Source organism: Crocodylus siamensis, chromosome 4 (assembly GCF_052110815.1).
Source record: "Crocodylus siamensis isolate JL-2025a chromosome 4, ASM5211081v1, whole genome shotgun sequence".
Classification (NCBI taxonomy): domain Eukaryota; kingdom Metazoa; phylum Chordata; order Crocodylia; family Crocodylidae; genus Crocodylus; species Crocodylus siamensis.
Window position 1 is genome coordinate 164,282,053 of NC_143398.1, and position 24,356 is coordinate 164,306,408.

Consider the following 24,356-nt stretch of genomic DNA (forward strand, 5'->3'; position numbering starts at 1 on the left):
TTCTAACCTTTTTTGCTCTTCCAGCTTTTAAAAATAGTGTTTTCTCTTCCCTCCTCTATCCCTACCTTACTTCTACCATGCTCCCTCCTCCCCCAACTCAAGAACATCTTCACATTTTTACTTTAAAAATTCTAATATTATAAAAGCCTACATCTGTCTGTAACACTTTATTCACACTCTGACTGGCTGATGGAAACAGCCAAATCAGAGTGCTCCAGGCATGGGGGAGAGCCGCCATGATTCCGAAGTTGCACCAAGGACCAGATAGAGGGTGCACCCCACTCCCTGCAAGAGGCAGAACAGCAGCAGCTTGGGGGCACTGGGTGGCAGTACTCCATCCCAGCCTGCTCCCCCATTCTTGATGGGCAATTGGCTACTAAATAAATAAAAACTATTTCAAAACCTGTACTCCAGCAGATTATAATTCAGCAGAAAGGAAACCAGGCCATCCTTTGGGAATGAAAGATGGATTTAAAAGGTTATATGCTTTTTATTCTGCACTAAATCCAGAACAGCAAATTCAAGATTTGTATCACTGGTTGAAGCCAGAATACCTAGACTACCATTTAGCCTCTCCTTTATGAATGTATCACACAAGCGGAAGTCAATGTGATTAAGAAGTTCTCATAACTGAAAACATAAAGGCACAACAAGAATTTTTATAGGGCCTTATAAATCCTCATAGATCCCCCTTGAAATAAATTTTAGATTTTTTTTAAATAAGAAACAAAGTTGCAGAGAGATCTTCTAAATTTGATACCAACATCCACAGATTGAAAACTAATTCTTTCCAGCCAATTGTCTTGCCAAACATAGGACTAAAAAAATCCTTGCTCAAACCGTACGCATTGCTAAATCTATCCATTCAAATCAATTTGCTTTCATGTATACACATTCATCTTCAAACAATTTTACAATATTAAGCAGAGGATTCAGCAGAAGTATTAATTCAGGTTTGACTGAATGCATTTTTAGTTTATTAAAGGAAGTGGGCTTCAGAGAGAAGATCCAGAACCAGAAGAAAGATCAAAACTAAATTTCTTCCAGCATAAAGTACAATTAAATCTAGATAATCCTTGTATGTGGAAGTGACATCTATGGTTTAAACACAAAATTAACATGAGAAATAAGCACCGAGTTGATGAGTATTAATTGACCCAAACAGAGTTTAAACTAACTCCTGGATTTAATCCAACTGAGGAACACTATTAGAACAAAAATAAAATTTCAATATTTTTATTAAGATTTTCCCCTCCTCTTCTTCCTACCCCAAGAAAAAACAAAACAAAAAAACCCCCAAAACCCACTGTGGCAAGAGGTAAAATTTCAGCCATGTAAATAAGGAGTAGCAATAGCTAAAAAGCTTAGTTATCCAAATACAATATGCTGAAGTGCTTTCTTTATTAAAGTCATTCTGATAAATAGTCCAAATTATGATATTTGCTGGGTGAGCCTGTAACAAAATCCCAGTTAGCTGGGTTGCTCATATGAATGTAATCCAAACTGGTTATTCTATTAAAGATAGAATAAGATAATCACATAAATTAAGGGCTGGAAGCAACTTCGAAAGATCAGAAAGTCCAACACTCCTGCCCTGGGCAGGAATACAGCAAGGTGTCTGTCCAGTCTCCTCTTGAAGACTTCCAAGGTTGGGGACTGCACCACCTCCTCCGGAAGTCGATTCCAGATTCTGGTCACCCTTATTGTAAAGAAGTTCTTCTTTGCTTCCAACCGGAAACCATCCTCTAACAGTTTATATCATTGCTCCTTGTTCTCCCCTGGGGTACCCTAGTGAACAGTTTTAGCCTCAGTTCCCAAAATTCACCCCTTACATAACTTTTAGGTAGCCACCAAGTCCCCCCTCAGTCTTCTCTTCCCCAGGCTGAACAGTCCCAGATACCTTAGCCTTTCCTCATAATATTAGATTTAAGAAAGATAAAAAGTCAAGGAATAAGATACTCAAATTACTTATGTAGGATATGAATTTAAAATAATTAAGTTATACACCCTTGATTTAATACTGTGGCATACTTCAAAGCCACCTTCAACAACAAGATAACTGCCTCAGTTGCATTTAGTTATGTCCTTTTGAAAAAAGAAAGGTATTTTAAAATCTTTGAAAGTGTCATAGCAATGAAGCTCGAAATACTGAAAGCACAAAATGCCATATTTCAGGATGAGAAGTAGAGATGAAATGTTAAAAGATCAAAAAACCCTCTGGATCCTCTAACCATACAAACTAGTCTTAGCCAGTGGAAAAATACAAACACCTAAAAAGAACGTATTCTTTGTAGCTGACTAAAAATTCACTAACCTTGATTCATATATACTTTCATTTACTGGAGCCCTATCACTAGTGAACCACCCAGGATTCAAAGATAAAGGCATATTGATAGCCATAGGAGTCTGACAAAGGACGTGTGAACACCAATGATTAGATTACTTTGGTAAGAAGCAAAAAAGGAGATGTATTTTGTAGCCTCAGCTTCCACAATTTAGTTTTATTTTTGTTAAGATGTTGTGAGACTTTGAGACATAAGCCCTGAACACATTATGGATTTACTATTTTAAATTCTCAAATCATAGAGGACAGAGCTAAAAGCCACTGGGCATCTGATTTGTTTTATATTTCTGACAAACTCTCTCAAGACTCATTTGAAGAGCAGCAAAACAAGGAAGAACTACACAAAGAGTGAGACTAGTCAGAACTGAAGAGATAGCATGGTTTTCTAAATTAATAAATTCCTCATACTAAAATTAAAATGAGCAGATCCTTACTAGTAAGGAAGAAAGATAAAGTTGCATGTCAACTGTTTTATAAGTTACCCTCATACAACAGCTTGCCTTTACAAGCCACTTCAAAAATTCATTTCTGTGATGTAGATTAATGTTGTTCACATTTTATAGATGAATAATAAAAAGACACAGAAGTTAAGTTACTTGCTCAAGGCTACAAGTAACTTTTGATTCTAATTCAGGTCTGAAGGTTTCCAACTCTTTCCTGACCACTGTTAACTTTAAAAAAAAAAAAAACCAATCGCATCACATGTAATCTTTGCACAAGACCACCCACATAACGCTACCCACACATCCCTGTTCCAGCACCTTGACTCGAACATCTTTGCTATTCCAAACTGAAGTGGCACTCCAACTAAAACTGCAACTAATGCCAACTAGCGTTGGATTACAGGATGGCCATGTGTCACAAGCAGATGGTAGTCAGCATGTGACCAAACTCATACTTCCATTTATAAACAAACTAGGATTTTAATCTAAACCAGTGATTCTCAGCCAAGGTGCTGCACTTTGGGGTGCCTTGAGATCCTTTCAAGGGTGCCATGCAACGTTAACACTGTTCAATGTGCAGACATAGTCACAAGGTAAACCCAGAGGCTTCAAATAGGGATCCACAGCATTAAAAGCATTCTGATCCATTGCAGTCTTTCAGTTCTTTGCAACAAAAGAATTGCCCTATTATTCTCCTGTAATCAAAAAACAAGTGAAAACTAAGAACTGGCATTTTCCAAGGGATGCCTAGCGTTTAATGCAATGTGCCTTTAGTCCAACAAGGGTGAGAACCACTTGTCTAAACGCGTTAGAACAGCAGTGCTCAAACTTCTGCCCTTGTGGGCCCAATGAGGGGGTGCAGGGCTAATCCACAGATCAGATCCCATTGGCAAGGTTGGTGCATAGGGTCAATTTGGGGATGCAAACCAGTGTGCCAGTCTGGTCCCATGCATAAGATCCAACTATGCACCAGCTCTGCAAGCCACAGCAATTAATGCTGCCATTCCCGTCACCAAATTTCTAGACCTGTAGGCCTGATGACATAGATCTGAGGGCCAGGGTTTAAGCATCACTACTCTAAAAGAAAGACAATGGGTGCTACAGTACAATATTATGTTGGTTCTTACGGTGATATTGAGTAGGCAACAGAGAATGTGAAGTCCTAATTTTTATGCTACATTATAATTTTTTTATACTCAAAAATCTCATCTAGAGCAAAACAAATATCTAACCCAATCTAAGATATTAGCATCATGAATTGGTTGTTTCACTTTCATTTATTTGCTATATCCATTTAGAAACGGGACTACACATTTCTGTGACTCCTTAAGATAAAACAGTCACAAAGAACTGCTCTGCTCACTGTAGTAGTCATAAAGCCATAAAGTCATAGCACATGCTGTCAATTTATATTATAGGCTTATGTTCCCTCAAACCGAATGAAAGAACAGCAACAACAGCCATGGCTCTGAAGGAAGCTACATCCAGGCCTCCTTAGTCAGAAGGAAGTTGACCACAATGGTACAGTCTAAGGCAATATTAAATAAATGCCCCATTACTGCTAACAATAGTTCAGCTCTAGCACTTCAATGCAAGTAGCCCTCATTTACATGAATCACCAGTGGCCAGCAATGTGATAACTCTGGGCTACTTAGACCTGTTCCAAGCAAGGTTAAAAGATGGCATGTCAAAAACGCAGTAGTCAGTGGTCCCACCATGTTCAGGTTCCCAAGATTGCCAAGACCAGTGGCAGAACAAACAGTAGTAATGATAGACATGGTTGAAACAGGGCCTTTGGAAATCTAACACAACTGAAGATGCTATGAAGAGGGGAGGGAAAAAACAAACAGCCATGTGAACGGTTTAATATTAGCAGTAAACCTGTAGTTGAAAAGCAAGGGTAAACCCAGACTAAATTTTCTCATCTCCACCTCTGACAATATGTCCATGAGATTCTGACAAACAAAAATCTAACTAGCCTTGCTGTATTCCTTATCTTTAAAAGGAAAAATATTTCAATTTGGGCATACTAACTGTATCTGGAAACAGAAGTTATCTAGGCTTGTAGACATTAAAAATAAAAACAGACAAATAAGAAACCAAAAAAACCCCAGTGCTTTATTTAAACCCAGCACATGCCCGGAAGAAGCACTGCATTATTTGGACCCTGCTCACCCAATGTCTATATAGATTGGGTGCTTTAGTGGGTGTTTTTTGGCACTTATCTAAAAACTGATTGACAGCTTCAGATAAAAGCACCAAAAAGCCCTACTTAAAGCACCTGATCTATATAGACACTGCAGAGCTGGGTCAAAGGAACATGCCACTTCTTCCAGTAAAGCATGTTTTTAACCAGTGGGGCTGGGTTGGGGTTTTTGTTTGTTCGTTTAAGCGTCTGCAAGCAGCCTTAGTTTAAAGAGACAAAAATAACACCCCCCCACACACACACACCCTTATAACACTGCTAAAAGCATCACCTGCTTTCCCACAAGTGCACTGAACTTACCTCTGGGAGATCCACCTCTGATAAGAAAAGCCATTACTTTGCAATTTGTGACTTTTATTCTAAAACTACCAACAAGTGTATCATGTAGCTCCAATCATGTTGGATTCTACACAAACAAACATATTAAGCCTCTGGGAATGGGACTGAGAACATCAAACTTTCAAGTCAGCAAGGCCAGACAGGATGGATGCACACTAGTGTACTACCGCGTTTCCCCGAAAATAAGACATACCCATAAAATAAGCCGTAGCAGGATTTCTACGTATTTGCGCAATATAAGCCATACCCCGAAAATAAGACATAGTGATAGGCGTGGCTAAGCGTACCGGCGCGAAGCGGTAAATAAGCCGGGCAGCCCTTCTCATTTGCCCCATCGTGACAGCTGCTATCTCGGAGGTGACCAGAGAGGGAGAAATAGAAAGTGAAAGTAAAAGTCTCCTCAGTGAAGTGAGGAGCAGGAAGTTCTGCTTTAGGTATTGTGTGTCCTCAGGGGGAAGAATAAAGCTGTGGCTGCGGCTTTGGATTAACATCATACATAGTTTTGGTATTGGGTGGTGGAACCGGAGCGTGCTCCATCCACTCCATGCATTGACCTGGTATTACAGTGCTTCCAGGACCAGTGCAAAAAAACAGAAAAAAAAATAAAAAAATGCTGTTTTAAAAATAAGACATCCCCCGAAAATAAGCCATAGTGTGTCTTTTTGAGGAAAAATAAATATAAGACAGTGTCTTATTTTCGGGGAAACACGGTAAAAGAATTTGCTGAATGTATTTTCAGAGCCATTGGCTATCCTCTTTGAGAACTCAAAGGTTGGGTGAGGCCCCAGATAAATGGAAAAAGGAAAACATATTGTCCATCTTTAAGAGGGAAGACTTAGGATTCGAGCAACTACAGACCACTCAGCCTGACCTTATACCTGGGAAGGTCATGAAGCAGGCCCTCAAAGAATGTACTGTGAAGCACCTAGGGAAGAACAAGGTAATCAGGAACCATCAGCATAGATTCAAGTCATGCCTGACCAACCTGATCTGCTTCAAGGGGATAGGCTCTGTGGATGGGGAGAGCAATGGATGCGATACGCCTTGACTTCAATAGGGTTTTTGACACCATCTCTTACATTAACAAGGTAACAAAATACAGACCAGACTAGAATACTGCAAGATGGATGCATAAATGGTGGGACTCAACAAGTAATCATCAATGCATCAATATCCAGTTGAGATGAGGTACCAAATGGGGTTCCCTAGAAGTCTGTCCTAGGTCTGGTATTGTTTAATATCTTAATGATTTAAGAGATTGGATTGAGTGCATGCTTAGGAAAATGGCAGATTCCACTAAATTGGGTGGAGATGCAGATATTCCAGAGACTAGGGCTGGGATCCAAAATGACCTGAACAAACTGGAAAAGTGGTCCATGATCAATTAAATGAAACCAGCAAGGACAAGTGCAAAGTCCTGCACTTGGGACAGAATAATTGTGTGCACAAATACAAACAGTGGAATGGTTGGTTAGGCTGCTGTACTGTAGAGAAAGACTTGGGGGGTTAAAGTAGACCACAAGGTGAATACAAACCAACAGTTTGCTCCTATGGCCAAAAAAAAAAGCCAACAGCTTACTGGGTTACACTAACAGGACTGTCACTTGAAAAATCAAGGGAAGTGATTCTTCCACCCTTTTCAACACTGGTGAGGCCTCACCTGGAGTAACGTGTCCAATTTTAGGCCCCATGCTTCAAGAACGATGTAGACAGTTGGGAAAGAGTCTAGTTCAGAGCAAAAAAAAGAGAGATTAGGGGCCTGGGAAACAACACTTACAAGGAAGGATTGAAAGAATGAGGATTGTTTAGTCTGGAGAAGAGAAGACTGAAGGAGGATTTGATAAATCTACAAATACCTGAACAGCAATTACAGAGAGGATAGAGATAAGCCTTTTCCTGTGGCCATACAGGACAGGACTAGTAGCAACGGCTTCAAGCTGCAGCAGGGAAAATTTAGGCTGGAAATCAAGAGGACCTTTGTGATTATGAGGGTGGGCAAGCACTAGAACAGGCTACCTAGAGACACTGGGGAATCTCCATGCTTGGGAGTTTTCAAAAGCAGATTAGATGGACACTTGATCCCTGATGAAACCAGCTCAGCCATCCTGTCTTCAGTAGGAGAGCTAGAGATGGTCTTGTGAGGTCCCTTCCAGCCCTGCTTTCCTATAAGCCTAAGTTTATTTAACCCAGGTAGTTAAACAGGCCTCAGATAACAACCCTCCTTGAACCACCAAATAAGCCAAATTCAATTTCCATTTTTTAAAAAGTATGCTAGAAAAGCATTTCGTCTTTAAAAAAAAAAAAATACGCTTCACACCTCAAAAAGGCAAAGGAAGTTACCTAAGAGGGATGATGTCATCCATGCCACCACAGTAGCAAAAACAGCAGTAGCTCCCTTGGAGATGACTAGGTTGGGTGCGTACACATCACAGCTGGCTTAAGGATCCTTACCCTGAAGGGGCAGTGGGGTGAGAGACATTAAGGCAACAATGCCCAGACACCAGGGGGCCAACAAAGCACCGAGAGCTCTTCGAACACCTCACTAACCCCAGCACACCTTTATCAGCACGCACAGGCAAAAGTGGGGACGAGGTGGGGGACACAGCCAGCCCCACAGGAAGCAGAGCAGCAAGGAGAGGCCAGCAGGGAGGCGGACGAGGCTCCCTCCTTCCCGGCCCTGCATGGAGCTGAGGGGGGGCAGGGAGCTCAAACTGGCCCCAGGCGGGTCATGAAGGGACAGGGCCCGTAGAAAAGCGCCAGGGCAGGGAACGAGGATCCCACGACGCGCGCACCCGCCCGCCCGCCAGCCACGCTGCCAGTCCTGCGCAAGGCGGGAAAGCAACCTGGGGGGAGGGGGAACACGCCGGGGGATGCGGGCAGGGGGGATTGGGGGGGGGGGGGGGAGACAGCCCGGCACAGGCTCACAGTCACGTGACCCGCGTTACCCCCGCCCGCTCCGCGCCCCCCCGGGCGGAAGCGGCCCCACCTGCGGCCGCGCTCGCTCTCACCGCCGCCCGCGGGTCCTGGGACTCCGATCAGCTGATTCACGGTGGGGGCGGGGCCTACAAGGTGAAGGGGTGGAACCAAGCGCCAGGCCTGCCGGGCGGGCTTGATTTAAAGAGGCCACAATACGAGGGTTGGGCTGAGCCGGCTGACGGGGTCCCGCGGAGGACAAACTAGTGCGAGGCGCGGAGCCGAACTAGGGTGTCAGGGCAACGGGGGAGGGAGGGGTCGACCATTAGGCGCGTCCCCCGCTGCCAGCCCCGCGGGTGCAGAGCGGCGTCCCCAGGCCGCCCGCTGCAAAGCGGCAACAAGCCACCCCTTCCTGCCAGTAGGGTGTCAGGCACACCCGGGACTCCTGCATGGCCCCCCTCCTCGCCCGGCTCCACCCCATCTCCCCCACGTGGGCTCCCCTAGCTCCGCGCCCCGCAGCGCCGCTGAGGAGCTCTGGCACTTAGCAGATTCAGAGCACGGAGCCGGAAGCCCCCGGCGTGGCCCAGCCGCGTCTTCGCTTGAGCGAGCGCGGGAGACTGAGGCAAAGACAAGGAGGAGGCCCGGGCTCCGCAGGGGCTCCCTGCCCTGCCTCAGGCAGCAGTGCTGTACAAGGTAGCTGGGCCCGGCCCGGCCCTGTTGGTGGCACGGGCAACCCCTCGATTGGAGGATGAGCCCTACCCCCGGCTCGTGGACGGGTCTTGAGGTGGGTGAAGAGCCCAATCCTCGAGCCACGGATCCGTCCGCAGAAGTCGCAGGTCTTTCCGCGAGGAAGCGACTCCTCCTTTTCCTTCCTCTGCTCTCTTCTCTGCTTTGAAGGCGAGTGGCTTTACCTCGAAACGGGCTGCTGTTTGGTTGAGGTTGTGGCACCGTTGGAGTCGTTTGGCAGCCACCTCCTCCTAGCTCTCGATGTTGGCATTTGTTTCCATTTAAACCTCTGTTTCAACCAGTGGTCATCAATGTGGGATCCTATGATCCCTGCTGACTTCCTGCCCCTGGGGCAGGGGGCTGGACTCGATGATCTTCTGAGGTCCCTTCTAGCCCAAATGTCTATTAAATCTATGAAATGTTTTACAGTGGCAGGCTGGATTGGCCCAGCTCAGGTGCAAACAGACCTGCCTGGTGCTACTGCCACCCCTGCTTCTTCCTGACACTGCCTCTCCCCGCTGCCCAGCTGCAGCATGGCATGGGAAAGCACCCAGCTGACCAGTTGCAACATGGCACAGGACAGTGCCTGGCCACCACCACCAAACATCACCAAAGCCCCAGCTGTGTGAGCTGGATCCAATGTCTCTGCAGGCCAAATATGGCCTGTGGGTCACAGGCTGCTTAACTAGGATGGGCATCATAGAGGACATTCCAGTTTCTGCTACTCTGTCCTCTATTGATACAAAACCCAATGCCTTTATGTCCTCCCCTTCAAGAAAAAAAATAGATGACAAAGTTGTGTCTGGTTTCATATGAATAGAGGACAACCAGACTGTCCTCTATGATGGCCACCCTGTGCTTGACCCCGGCTGCAATCAAAATCAGGGTGGTGTGAGCACATAAATTGAACATGTCTAATTCCCACCCAGTAGAGGGGCAGTGTTACATATGTACACTTGCCACTTCATTATCTAATGTCTTTATTTATTAGATTTATATACTGCCTGTCCTAGCACCCAGGAAAGGCTCAAGGCAGTTTACAATAAAAGGCAAGATAAATGATAAAAACAGATAAAATATAAACCACAAAATTAAAAAAAAAGGAAAACTTAATATTGGGTGTGTCACAACATATAACAAATACTAAAAAGCAGTCAAGAACAAAACCTTTTCCTTCCTATTATTGAAACCTGAATCTCTCAGTGCCCATATTTTTAAGATTAGGTGTGTGTTGCAAGGTTCAGATAGTTGTGGTTTCAATCTTACCTACTTTCACTACTTGATGGGAAAACTCACAATCTTTGATTTGATTCTTAAAGCCCCAGCTCCTGGGGTCATATGATCATACAAATACTAGAACGTTCTTTAAAATAAAAAAAAGTATGTTTCTAGCCCTCAGGCTGGCAGAGAAGAACTCAAGATGGGAAGAGTTCATAAAGGCTCAAAAACCCAAAGGGAAATAAAAATAATCCAAAATATACAATTTTTATACCACTATAAGAAGGGGTTTACTGTGCCAGACATGTACTGTGCAGCAGGTTCTTTAATCTTTGTCTTTTCACAATGTGTCCTTTTCCTTTCCCCACCTCCCACCCCCATTCCCTCTGCTGCTGATTGGCCAAGGGGCCCCAGAGACCCCACCACTTGCTGCTGATTGGGCAGGAGGCAGACACTGCAGCATATTTAAAACTGTGGTTTTTGGCCCCCAACCAATCAGGAGTGAGTGAGCAACGGGCTGCCAGGGCTCCTCTGCCAATTAGTGGCAGGGTGAGGGTGCATAGTGAAAAGACTAAGATTAAAGGAGCCACTGCACAGTGCACTTCCGGCACAATCTAGGTAAATCGCTAAGGTTCATATCATGCATCCCAACTTCATCCCTGGTCCTCCTACTGCTATGGCATATGGAATTTTTTCACATCTAAATTGGCCTGGCTGCTTACATGTGTATTCTCCTCTGCTCCAGCATCATCTGGATCAGAGGTCCACTGTGTTTAAAAGTGGATCCACTTAAGTAGATACCTGACACCAGCTCACAATACAATTACATCCAAAATCTTTCATGCTTTTTGCATAGTCCTATCAAGATTGGTATGCTCCAGGGATACATGCTGGTGCTATGCCAAAGCTAAGAAAGTACAGAATTACACAACCATGAAAGAAAAAACAAGAGCTGTGCTAACACTTCCAGACCATCTGCATGCCAAGGCTGTGGACAAATGGGACCTACGGGAATGGGGAGGAAGGGAGGATTTACCACCCAAGAGTGCAGATCAGCTGATCCATTGTGATTGTTTTGTCTGTCACTTATATACCACAGTAAGAGAAGGGAAACCTCAGCAATTCACCCCAGAATTAAGCATGTGATCAATTACAGTAGCTTAACTTTACCCACAGAGAGAACACATATAACACTTAGAGTAGATTCAGATGAACAACGGTCTGCCCCATCCTCTTAAAGCAGTATAATTGTTTTGTTTAACATCTCTCCCAAGTATATAATTGTGCCAGAGGCTCAACAGCACAGCTCTGTGCCCAGGGAAGCTGCATGGCACCTGGAATAGCACCGGCTGCTGCCATGCCAATAGCAGCAGCACAATCAGTTGCTGCTTTTGCATCCCCTTACAAAGAGGGTGCCTGGGGCTGCAGCCCTGATTCCCTCTGCCCCCCCCCCCCCCGGTTACACTACTGAACTAGGCTAATAATAATATCAGCCAAATAATCCTTGCCTTTCATACATTTCCTGGACCACTGAAGTTACAGCAACACTACAAACCTACTCCAAACAAAAGAAGGAAATGATCAAAAATGGGATGGGAGGTTGTAGCAGGTGTCCTACTCTCAGAGCCCCTCTGGAAGTGTGGCTCTGCCCTCCTGCAATGGGCCAACCGCTTGCTTACTCGCCTGCCATGCCTTGATCTTACTTTTGATTAATAGATGATTGGAATCAGCGGGAGGCTGCCCATTTTTTATGCGCCCCAATGACAGGAGGTGCTGCCTGCGGCTCCTTTTCCTCCCCTACACCTCCGCCCAAGCCTCGCAGATGGTGCTGGTGTGATCTGACTTGAGCCCTGTTGTTATGTCTCGGCCCTTTGTGTTGCTCCCAGGGCTCCTCGCTGCCCCTCCTCACTCCCGGGGCTCCTCGCCGCCCCCTAACTCCGGGGCTCCTCACTGCCCCCCTAACTCCGGGGCTGGGGTCCACGCACCCCAAACAATGCTGCACCCTCTCCAGTGCCAGGAACCTCCACGCTACTGTGGAGTCCCTATGAGGCCTCCTCCAACCCCTTATAGCCTCACCTGGTCCTCCGGTAAAACAGTAAACACAAAATGCAAAGCCCCCGGGCTACAACATAAAAGCTAAACCGTTCTGGTCAAGAATACAAATCTCTCCTTACCAGAGAGAGAGAGAGGGAACGCATCAACCCCCAGCAGGAACCAGGGGATGTTCCCACCGTCAGAGTTCTCCCCTTTGTTCTGGCTGAGTTCCTCCTCCCTCGGTCGCCAGAGGGGAACTGGTCTCCTGGCCTTCTGCCTGGGCTTAAGAGGGGCTAAGCTCTGCCCCTTCCTGTCTCTAGGTTTCCCTGGTTGCTAGGGCAACCGGTACCTGCACAGTCCTGGTGACCGGCAGCTGCGCCTCCCCCTTCCCGCCACTAGGGGTCTCTCCCGAGCCGTTTCTGCTCTCAGGCTTTCCCTTGCATCCAACTCCCCCTTCTTCTTTCTTGTCTGGGGTCCTCTTGACTCTCCAGGACCCTCTTCTTCCTCATACTGTCTTGAGAAGAAGTCAGCATTTGTATTCAGGGCCCCCGAGCAATGTTTTATCTCAAAACAATATGGTTGTAGACTCAGGGCCCACCTCATCAGTCTAGCATTGTCCATCTTCATATTTTGTAACCAGCGTAAGGGTGCATGATCAGTAATCAAGGTGAACTGACGTCCTAATAGATAATACTGGAATGTTTCGATAGCCCATTTAATTGCCAAACATTCCTTTTCTATCGCGGCATAATTTTGTTGTGGAGGATGCAACTTCCTACTTACGTAGGCTATGGGTCGTTCTTTTTCACCCTCTCTGTGCATCAACACCGCTCCAATAGCTACCTTTGAGGCATCTGTCTGTACTTGGAAGGATTTATTAAAGTCCAGTGTATATAAAAGGGGTTGCAAGCACAGTGCATCCTTTACTGCTCGGAAAGCTTCTTCCTCAGCCGGTGTCCATCTCACCTTGGTTGGAGCTTCTGCCTTTGTCATCTCGGTCAAAGGTTCCACTACCTCCGCAAAATGAGGTACAAACCTCCTATAATAACTGGCTAACCCCAAAAAGGCTCTCACTTGCCTTTTAGTATGAGGAGCTTGATACCTCTGTAATGCCTCCACCTTGCTCAACAATGGTCTTACCCATCTGCTTCCTACTAGGAATCCCAAATATTGGGTTTCTTCTTTCCCTATTGTGCATTTCTTCGGGTTGGCTGTCAACCCAACCCTTCTCAGGTCCTGCACTACCGCTCTCAGTGCCGTGAGGTGTTCTGCCCAGCTTGCGCTGTAGATTACAATATCATCAATATAAGCTGCCGCATAGCCCCTGTGTGGAGCCAAGACTGTGTCCATCAGACATTGAAATGTAGCTGCAGCTCCATGAAATCCAAACGGCATACGACGGAATTGGGAAAGACCCCAGGGGTGGCAAACGCCGTCTTTTCTTGATCCTTGGGAGCCACTGGGATCTGCCAGTACCCTTTTGTCAGGTCTAGGGTGGAGATATAGCGAGCCTGCCTGATGTTCTCTGTCAGCTCATCTATTCTTGGCATTGGGTATGTATCAAACCTAGCTACTGCATTCACCTTCCAGAAATCAATGCAGAGGCGAATTTTCCCATCGGGCTTAGGTACTGCCACAATAGGGCTCCGCCAGTCGCTGTGTGAATCGCATATAATGCCTCTCTCCAGCATTATTGTGATTTCCGTTTTTATTTGGCTCTGCAGTCATTGGGGAATCTGCTGCCAGTGCTCACGGACCACCTGGCCCGGAGGAGTTCTTATTCGATGCACCACACCCCGAGCTTCCCCAGGTGTTTCCTGGAATACATCTCTATACTCCTTGATTAGCTCAGTGGCCTGTCTTCTCTGCGCTTTTGATAATCGTGGGGCCAGTTCCACGTCCCCCAGTCCACTCTCCTCAGTCAATGAAGGTCCCAATTCCAATTCCTTGGGATGGATGGATAGGTACGTGCATTCCTGGTCCTCCCACTTCTTTAGCATGTTAATGTGGTATATTTGCTTTTTCTTCTGTTTATCTATCTGGTACACCTCGTAGTCTACAGGCCCTACTTGGCGTACCACTTCGTAGGGTTCTTGCCACTGCGCAAGCAGCTTACTTTCTTGGTCGGGCAATAGAACCAAGATGCGGTCTCCCACCTCCAATTTCCTTGCCCACGCGCTTCGGTTATAATGTCTCATTTGACGCTGTTGCGCCTCCTTGAGATTTTCTAGGGCTGCACTTCCGGCTGCTTCCAGATGTTCCTGCAGATGTATGACATATTGAATGTATGACATTCTGATCTCTACTCTGCTGTTCCTCCCAACTTTCCTTAATCAGATCCAGGATCCCTATTGGTTGGCGGCCGTATAATAATTCAAAGGGTGAAAACCCCGTCGAGGCTTGCAGTGCCTCCCTTACCGCAAACAACAACGGTGGTATCATTTTGTCCCATTCGTGGGGTCTCTCGACCACGAATTTCTTTAACATTTGCTTCAGCGTCTGATTGAATCGTTCTACAAGCCCGTCCGTTTGGGGGTGGTATACTGCTGTTCTCAGATGTTTAATTCCTAAGGCCTTGCTCACTCCCTCAAACACCCGCGATGTGAAATTCATTCCCTGATCTGTTAGCATTTCTTTAGGGAGTCCGATGCGGGAAAATACCTTCACCAGCTCATTTGCCACTTTTGGGGCAGTTACAGTTTGCATCGGCACGGCTTCTGGATATCTTGTAGCATAATCCAGTAGCACTAAAATATACTGGTTCCCGGTGCTACTTCGGGGAAGTGGCCTGACGATGTCCAACGCCACTCGCTCAAAAGGAACTTCCACCAAAGGTATTGGAACTAAAGGAGCCGTTGGGGGTGGTCTTGGATTCACTTTTTGGCATACAGGACATGAAGCGCAATACTTCGCCACTTCTTGCAACAGTCCTGGCCAAAAAAACCTTGCCCGAACACAGGCTTCAGTCTTATCCCTGCCCAGATGTCCCCCCACAGGGAGCTAGTGAGCCACCTTCCATAAAGCTCATCAATAGCGCCGAGGTACCAGCAACTGTGCAACCTCCTCCCCTTCTGGCTTCCCCAACTCCACTCGATACAGGAGGTCATTCCTGATTTTGAACCTTGGCGTTGTGTTCATCAGCGCAGGCTGTAAGATCGCTCCATTTCTTTGGGCCAGATATTCTCGTAATGCTGGCTGAAAAATCAGGCTCTCAACTTTGCTCCAGCTGGAAATGCTCATCTTCCCATAGGTGTGAGATGTCCATTTCTTGTCTTCTTGCCCACTTGCAGGGTGGCCCTCACCCTGTCCACACCAACACTGCACTGTCATCTGATTGGCTAACCCCTTTTCTTTTGTTGGTACCACAGTCTGTAGTGAGCTGGAATCTAACATAGGTTGTACCTTCCTCTCCTCGACTATCACCTCCACCGTGAGTGCGGGAAGTTCATTTCTTGCCTCAGTGTTGACTTGGGTCTCGTAGCCACACATCCCTACCCAAGTCGTTGATCACGGGTGGGTGTCCCCCTTCGTGTTGGCTACTAGTGCCCTTCGTCCAATGTCATGGTTCCGTAGGCTTAGTGTTGTCCGGTAGGGCTGACCCTCGACTTGCCGTTGCGGCTTGGTGTCTGGCGTTGGTATCCATTCCCGTCGCACACTCTGGATGGACCCAAGGGCTTGTCTCTTCACACGGACCAACCAGCCTTTTAGGGTGCAAATGGCCGCATGAAAGCTTCCCGGCCAGTGCACCATTGTAACAGGTGTCCTACTCTCGGAGCCCTTCTGGAAGTGTGGCTCTGCCCTCCTGCAATGGGCCAACTGCCTGCTTACTCTCCTGCCACGCCTTGATTTTACTTTTGATTAATAGATGATTGGAATCAGCAGGAGGCTGCCCATTTTTTATGCGCCCCGATGACAGGGGGCGCTGCCTGCGGCTCCTTTTCCTCCCCTACGCCGCAGCCCAAGCCTCGCAGATGGTGCTGGTGTGATCTGACTTGAGCCCTGTTGTTATGTCTCGGCCCTTCGTGTTGCTCCCAGGGCTCCTCGCTGCCCCTCCTCACTCCCGGGGCTCCTTGCTGCCCCTCCTCACTCCTGGGCTCCTCGCCACCCCCTAACTCCGGGGCTCCTCACTGCCCCCTAACTCTGGGGCTCGGGCCTATGCACCCCAAACAATGCTGCACCCTCTCTAGCGCCAGGAACCTCCATGCTACTGTGGAGTCCCTATGAGGCCTCCTCCAACCCCTTATAGCCTCATCTGGTCCTCCAGTAAAACAGGAAACACAAAACGCAAAGCCCCTGGGCTACAACATAAAAGCTAGACCGTTCTGGTCAAGAATACGAATCTCTCCTTACCAGAGAGAGAGAGAGGGAGCGCATCAACCCCCAGCAGGAACCAGGGGATGTTCCGACCGTCAGAGTTCTCCCCTTTGTTCTGGCTGAGTTCCTCCTCCCTTGGCCGCGGGAGGGGAACTGCCCTCCTGGCCTTCTGCCTGGGCTTAAGAAGGGCTAAGCTCTGCCCCTTCCTGTCTCTAGGTTTCCCTGGTTGCTAGGGCAACCGGCACCTGCACAGTCCTGGTGACTGGCAGCTGCGCTTCACCCTTCCCGCCACTAGGGGTCTCTCCCAAGCCGTTTCTGCTCTTAGTCACAGGGCATCTGAGAGCTCTGCGACAGAGGTATTAGCAATAAATTGCTCACTGGAGACCTGTTTGGGTTTGGCTGGGAAGTACCTCCCTGTCTTCCATGCACTGTAATTTCTTATGCTGTATCTTTTCCCTTGTTGGGGCCATGTACTCCAGGGGAGTTATAACAGAATTAGAGCTACTACAACTCCCTGATCAATGGGACAAAGGAATAACTCTTGTGCTTCTTTCTAATTAACAAATCCTTTTCGACACTGAATTAGGGGAAGAGGGTTACTTCGACTCCACGGATGCTGAAGTCAAAGGAAGATTTCATAGAATGAATTCAAATAAACATAATAATTTTGAAGCTTCAGTCAGAAATCATAGGATAGGATCATAGAATTATAAGAAAGTAGGGCAGGAAGTGACCTCTTGAGATCATCTATTTCTGCCCCCTGCATAGAGGAGGATCATCACTGATTAAAACCAGCCCAGCCAAGTGTCTGCCTAACCTATTCTTGAATATTTCCAGGGACAGAGGTTCCAAAACTTTCCTAGGTAACCTGTTCCAGTGTTTGACCTCCCTCATAATGACAAAGTTGTTCCTAACCTTCAACCTAAATTTCCTCTGCTGCAGTTTGAAGCCATTGCTCCTAGTCCTGTGTCCTACAGTCACAGAGAAAGTTGTAGGGATCTAATTCCAGTGAAGAATACATGTAGCAGAGTCTTGCTCTACCATTTCCCTCCCTTCCTTTTTTGGCCCCAAAACACTTATGACATACCCATATTTCTTCCTCTTATAGTGGATCAAAGAGGATGATTGGCACAGGAAGCAGCATTGGTGTTGACACAGCCATCACAGACACTGATCTCTGGCCAATGTAAGGCTAGCATACACTGCCTTTGTAATATATAATTGTTTGAATCTATTCTGAGCTGGATTCATTGATTTGTTAGCACTGCTTTGCATCGTTGTCCAGAATATATTCCATGAATCACAGCCTTTCTCTGTCCTTCAGAAACAACTAAACAAAGACATACAGCTCCCAAAGCTTTCTGCTTACTATGGCTAAAAAATGTAAATATGCAGAAGGGAAGAAATTCAAGCTAAGGGTTTTTGCTACAACCATAATTCGCCACCTCACTCATATACCTTAGAATAAAACCTACTGATATATGAGGCAATACAAACCAATACATATGTGAAGGGAGGCCAAGAACTGTTGAGTAAGAAATATAACTTCCTATTTGTTGGTAAATAACACTGAGTTAAAAAAACATTGTGTGACCAGAAGATTTTTGAGGGGCTTGGTGTGGGTATTTTTTTCTCCTTGGTTTGTACATAAAATATTGGCAGTTTTTAGAAGATACTAAGCCAAATTCATTGTAGTCAGTGGATTTACACCAGGGACGAATTTGGGTCATTGGGTTTTGGATTTATGGAGAAAAACTGCTGAAATCATGAGACTGCTTGAGACAGATCTCATGCGAGTCACATGAACACTGTTATTACAGACCTCTGGTGAAAAAGCAGCGGAGGCAAGAGAGACATACAATCTACTATTTTTTCAACTGAACTTAGGAGAACATGGGGGAAATCTTGTGTATAAAAGCTCGGAAACCAGGATGCTGTGGTTGCTGCTCAGAGAGAGAGGGCCGTCGACACCACCAGAAGCCCCAGCATGTGGAAGTGGAGTCTACATTGGAGGTATTCAGTATCCCAAACAGCATTTCAGCACTTAGGTCAATTAAGCATCTCAGAGTTTTCAGTGAAACGTTCCACTGAAAACAGAGAAAGCTTCCAGCTATCTCACCGTTAGGCTTGCGGATACCCTACTGAGAGAAGAATTATAATCACCCCTTGTTTAAGGATACAGCAAATTTCATCAGCGTGATGATCTGAGAAGACAGGTCCCACACCAGCAATTTCTGTTATAAGAAAACTGAAAAACAGGAAGCGGGGTGGGGGCAAAAGATTTACAGTTTGCTGCAGGAGGCATTATGACATGGATTAGAAATTCTGTTACATCTGGATTAAATAGTAATATAGGCAGGACATGCTATGAGGCTGAATTTCACTGATAACTCTTATTGTCATTTAATATTTGTAGGGCTCTATAACTTCTTGTGGTGTTTTATAGCAATAGAAGAATAGTGGGCCAAATATAGGCATTGTGATAAGACTGTTTCAGTATGAAGGGGAATTAAAGGGGAAACAAGGAGCAGAAAGTGAAAATTGGGACTCCTTTCAGTCTCACCTCTGATTTTACCTCAGTCCCTGTTCCACACAGATTACAAGCTAGAAAGAAGATGAAATCATGGGGAAGATAGTCTAATATGGATGTCACCAAAAACATGTAATATTGATTGAAAGTGTTGAAGGCAGCTGAGTTCCTGTATTCTAAAATATCATCTATAGTATGTACAAAGGTTGTAGCAGTTGCTCCCATTATGCCTATACAGAGAGCCATGAATACAGAAGAGGAGATGGAAATATAACCAAGAGCTGAGAATCACAGAAATCAAGATGAAAGGCAAAAATAGCATCAATAGTAAGAGAGAGGTTGCCCTTATTTTATTCTTGATTTAGTTTGCTTTTTTCCCACAGCTAACAGGTCTAAACAAAGTGCCACATTCTGTGACTACATTCCCATCACCATGGTTCCACACACTCCAGGTACAGAAGTCTCGGAAAAAGAGTCGGCGAAGTAACAGTGATCCTTTCCAGGAGAGAAAGTTCATGAAGAGACACCAATGGGTGAGTGCACAGTATACATGGAGCCAAAGGGAAGATATTTATCCTGAGCTCAATGTTCCCATGAATCATGATCTGATTACTAAGAGTTATGTACAGAATGGATGTTATGCATCAGCCTCTATTTTAGCTGAAAAAACAAACATCTAAAAAATATACATTTTCCTCATCTAAGCAGAGACGAGGCCTCCCATTTGGAACTGCCACATCCTATCTGCATCTTGAGCAGCTCTGTAACAGTTCTTATTCTACAGTTTACAAGGGGATCAGCAGGTAAGCAAATTCCACAGGGAGCTTCCCTCTACTTCCTCATTAATTTTGTCCAGTTACCAGAATGCAAGGAATTCAAAATTAAATTCTGAGTGGGTGCATCTACACATGTGCTTTACTGTGGAGTTAACTAATTAGCTCCACATATGCTGTAAATTAATTTAATTTAATGCAGAGTTAATTAATATGTAAATTAATTAACTCTGCCATAAGATGGTACTGTTGGGGACAGTGGGCATATCTACACATGCATTAATGCACCATAATTACAGTGCATTAAGTTTAGTACCTGTAATAATAGGTACTTAACTTCATGTGTGGTAATCAGTGCTACTGTGTAGTAGCATCAGTGTATATCTTTGACTATAATGTGCAGTAGACCAATTCTGTTGCACATTAGCACATTAGCAGGGCTTTAGCTGTGATACACTAGTGCGCAGTAGAATTAACCTACTGCATTTTTAGCGTTTCATGTAGATTTGCCTACTATTATCTTATGACAGAGTAATTAACTGTGATCAAATGCTTGTGTGGACAGTGACCACTGGGTACAAATTGCACCCAGTCAGCCCAGCCAGCCAGGGCCAGGCCCCCAGCTCCTGTCAGCTCCTCTGCTGCCCAATGCCCCCTCTAGAGCCTGGGGCTGACACCGCCAGCCTGGGGCTGCTCTACCCCGGCTCTAATTGTTACGGCCCCAGGAGCACATGTAGACATTGCGCCCAGGAGCAGATAACTCTGGCATGAACTGTGCCAGAGTTTATTGTGCACCTTAACAGCATGCGTAGATGCACTAAATATCCAAAATAGGAGAGGAGCAAATAAAAGTTTTGTTCTCTCTTTACTGAGTTATATGGCAGATATTTTTAAAGATTCTGTTACCCCCAAAAACACTCACAGAATTTTTTTACTAGGATTAAGTCCTCAGAAGGTCTCTTTGTACTGCCAGTCCTATGCAAAGTAACCGTAAAACTGTTCCAAAGGAGTAGCTGTGGATTCTCTTGGCATGAGGAAGTGCTTGCGTGGTGTAAACCTGGTTGAGTCCTTTGTATGAGGGCATCTTGAGGTTGCCTGGGTTTTGGCCTGTAGGGAAAACAGAGTGGAAATACAGTGCATTCTACTGATACCCAACCAGCAGAATTGTTCTTAGCGGTCTATTCTACACTAGTTAAAGCAGTTATATTGCTAGTCTGTTTTATGCCAGGGCTCATTTAGTCAGAAATCTAACTAGGGTTAGAAACCTCTTCTAAGCTTAAATTTGATGGAGTTTAGAACAAGCCCTAAAAACCTTATCAGAAAGTGCTGAATAATCCCAAGAACAAGTGTGTGTAGAGCCAGGTTAGGTACCTTTGCACAAAATGCCTTCTGCCATTGACTCTGATAATTGAACAAACACATTCACAACTAACTTGGGTAACTTGATTACCATGCATGAAGTTAATTACCTGTTATTACAGGTACTAAACTTATCTCTGCACAGCACTGTGTCATGTAGACTTATTCTTAGACACTGATAAGCATCTTTTGAGTCAGTTTATGTCATTTAATTCTGTCCCTGTAGAATCAATGGCCAACTGGTGGCTCTGAAAGTTATCAGTCTGGAAACAGAGGAGGGAGTGCCTGTTACAGCCATTCGGGAAGGTAAGAAAGATACACCTAATACAAACATTAGGGAAGCATGTATTCTTGCCTGTCAGATTCTCATGGCTACACTTTAAAATGATCATTTTTGTAAATCTGTTTGGAACTGATGGTTGTAGGATGAAAAGTTTGGTCTTGTGACTAGCATTGGATGAAGACTCAGGGAAACAGAGTTTCATTCCTGTCTCTGCCATAAATTTTCTATTTGATCTTAAGCAAAATGTTTAATCTTTCTGTATCTCAGTTCCCCTCAGTTCTCTGTAATGGAGATAACACCAGTGGCTTTAAAACATCTTAAACTAGCTTGTCTACTTAGACTTAAAGCTTTCTAAGGCAGCAGGAGTTCCTTGCTAGGTTTTTGTACAATGTCAAGTAAGAGGGGAGCCCCAGTCTCAGTTAAGGGCTCCAGATGCTACAGAAATACAAATCATAAATAATAATACATGTAGATAATTTGAAACTTCTATTGACATAAAATACATGATGAGACAATAAATCTGTAATAAGAATACTGTAACAATAATACCTAGTATTTTGAATGAAGCTAGGTTGATCTTAACAAGGGCGATACTATTACTAGCCATTTCCCATGTGGGAAACTAAGGTACAGGCAGACTGAGTGTTTTCTCCAAAGCTACATACTAAAGTTAGTGGCAGGGCTGAGGTGAAAACCATATGCTGTAAGCACTGAATCACATTGCCTATGGGGAAAATAATATGTGATCATGTAATGAAAGCATATATCACAATGCATGTGAACAAGGCAGGTAGTTTTGCAAGTGCAGTGTTCATGCACTGTAGTTTCATAGTTTCATAGCTTCATAGTAGTTGGGGGTCAGAAGGGACCTGAATAGATCATCTAGTCTAGCCCCCCACCACTGGCAGGAGCACACACTGGGATCACATGACCCCAGACAGGTGTTCATCCAACCTCTTTTTGAATTTACCCAAGGTAAACTTCCCTAGGAAGTTGGTTCCGGATCCTAACAGTGAAATAGTGCCTCCTAATCTCTAACCTGAACCTGTTCTCCAGCAGCTTCTGGCCATTGTTACTTGTCACCCCAGGACCCTTCCTATTTGCTGCTGATCTTCCCTAATGAGTTTGTAGGCAGTCACCAAATCCCCCCCTAGCCTCCGCTTGCTGGGGCTGAACAGGTTCAGGTCCCTCAGCCTCTCCTCATAGGGCCTGCCCTGTTGCCCTCCAACCAAGCAGGTGGCCCTTCTCTGAACCCTTTCAAGGCAGGCCACATCCTTCTTAAAGTGTGGTGCCCAGAACTGGACACAGTATTCCAATTGTGGCTGAACCAATGTCGCGTAGAGGGGGAGTATCACCCCTCTGGACCAGCTTGAGATGCATCTTTGGATGCACAACAAGGTGCGGTTGGCTTTGCTGGCTGCGGTCTGGCATCGGCAGCTCATGTTCATCTTGGAGTCTGTCAGTAATGACTCCAAGATCCCTTTCCACCTCTGTGCTCACAAGGGGGGAGCTCCCCAGCTTGTATGTATGCTGTGGATTCCTTCTCCCCAGGTGCAGCACCCTGCATTTATCTACATTGAACCCCATCCCGTTACCATCTGCCCACTTCCATAGTCTGTCTAAATCTAATTGCAGCCTCTCTTTCCCTTCAAGCCTGCCTACCTCTCCCCACATCTTGGTGTCATCAGCAAACTTGGACAACATGTTTTCCATCCCCTTGTCCAAGTCACTGATGAAGATGCTGAACAGTGTAGACCCCAGGACCGAGCCCTGGGGGACCCCACTGTTCACATCCTGTCAGGTCGAGTACAACCCGTCCACCACCACCACCCTCTGGGTGTGCCCCATCAGCCAATTTTGACCCATCCAACCATGTAGGCATCAATGCCACAGTTGCTCAATTTATTAATGAGAACGGGGTGAGAGACAGTGTCAAAGGCCTTCTTAAAGTTCAGAAAGACTACATCCATGGCTACACCATCATCCAGGAATTTAGTTACCTGGTCCTAAAAGGCCATCAGGTTGGTTTGGCAGAACCTGCCTTTGATGAACCCATGTTGTTTTCCCCGGGCATGATCTCCCCTGCTGGCCCCTCACAGATGCGATCCTTGATAATTTTTTCAAGGATTTTCCCCAAAACTGATGTGAGGCTTACGGGCCTATAGTTTCCTGGGTCCTCCTTTCTCCCTTTCTCATAAATGGGGACCACATTAGCTAGTTTCCAATCTCCGGGCACCTGGCCCGTGAACCATGATTACTCGTATAGCCGGGCCAAGGGCACAGCAATGACCCCCACCAGCTCCCTCAACACCTGTGGGTGGAGGGCATCAGGGCCCGCAGATTCAAAAACACCCAGCCCTTCCAGAAGATGAAGTAGATCCTCTGTAGTTTTTGTAATATGTGTAATAAATTATATATTAGGCATGATCCCACTTGAAGTGCTATGGGCAGCTGGTTGACAGTGTTGAAGACGGAGCCATGTGCTACCCTTCTCCCCAGAAGAGAGAGCAGAGTTGAGCCAAATGTTGCACATTCATTGGAACAAAAAAACACACATGTTATACCCTGTTAATGAAAGGGTACAGCAGTAGGTGGGACTGTGTGTAGTTCCCCAAGCACTTTGGAAGTGTTATCTCATAGCTCCTCCTAACTTGACCTGTGTTGACAAGCAGGCAAAGTCACAATTTAGCTAAGATTTAACTATTTCAAACATTTGTTTTCTATTCAGTGTTGGTACAGTAACACTATTATTACCATAACACCTATAAGCAACAGCCATGGAATAGGAGAAGGCAGCCAACCCATGACGTGTGTGCCACAACTGACATGGACAACCTCTGTGTGAGTCACAAAGCAGACTTGGGAGAGAACAGG

General features: G+C 45.6%; 2 protein-coding genes, 1 long non-coding RNA gene and 1 pseudogene across 6 annotated transcripts in view; 2 read left to right on the forward strand and 2 right to left on the reverse strand.

Moving 5' to 3' along the window:
- Nucleotides 1–8,585, reverse strand: part of ALS2 (alsin Rho guanine nucleotide exchange factor ALS2) — a 50,446-nt gene extending 41,861 nt beyond the window's left edge. The window contains exons 1-2 of one of the 4 annotated variants that reach the window (XM_090044758.1): nucleotides 8,319–8,585; nucleotides 7,673–7,784 (exon numbers count right to left, since the gene is read on the reverse strand). The gene's annotated coding sequence lies outside the window, so the exon portion shown is untranslated. The remainder of the gene's footprint in view (nucleotides 1–7,672; nucleotides 7,785–8,318) is intronic. The other 3 variants (XM_090044759.1, XM_090044760.1, XM_090044757.1) reach the window with 3 other exon arrangements.
- Nucleotides 5,794–5,923, forward strand: LOC149867102 (U2 spliceosomal RNA; annotated as a pseudogene).
- A 230-nt stretch (nucleotides 8,586–8,815) lies between the features above and the next one.
- Nucleotides 8,816–24,356, forward strand: part of CDK15 (cyclin dependent kinase 15) — a 79,240-nt gene continuing 63,699 nt past the window's right edge. Inside the window, exons 1-5 of the mRNA XM_090044762.1 lie at nucleotides 8,816–9,029; nucleotides 18,358–18,550; nucleotides 19,451–19,600; nucleotides 19,773–19,870; nucleotides 21,426–21,505. Of these exons, the coding sequence (XP_089900888.1) occupies nucleotides 18,431–18,550; nucleotides 19,451–19,600; nucleotides 19,773–19,870; nucleotides 21,426–21,505 (448 nt within the window). The 5' untranslated portion in view covers nucleotides 8,816–9,029; nucleotides 18,358–18,430. The remainder of the gene's footprint in view (nucleotides 9,030–18,357; nucleotides 18,551–19,450; nucleotides 19,601–19,772; nucleotides 19,871–21,425; nucleotides 21,506–24,356) is intronic.
- Nucleotides 19,629–24,356, reverse strand: part of LOC149867104 (uncharacterized) — a 173,643-nt gene continuing 168,915 nt past the window's right edge. Inside the window, exon 6 of the long non-coding RNA XR_016441985.1 lies at nucleotides 19,629–20,947. This is a non-coding gene — a long non-coding RNA (uncharacterized LOC149867104). The remainder of the gene's footprint in view (nucleotides 20,948–24,356) is intronic.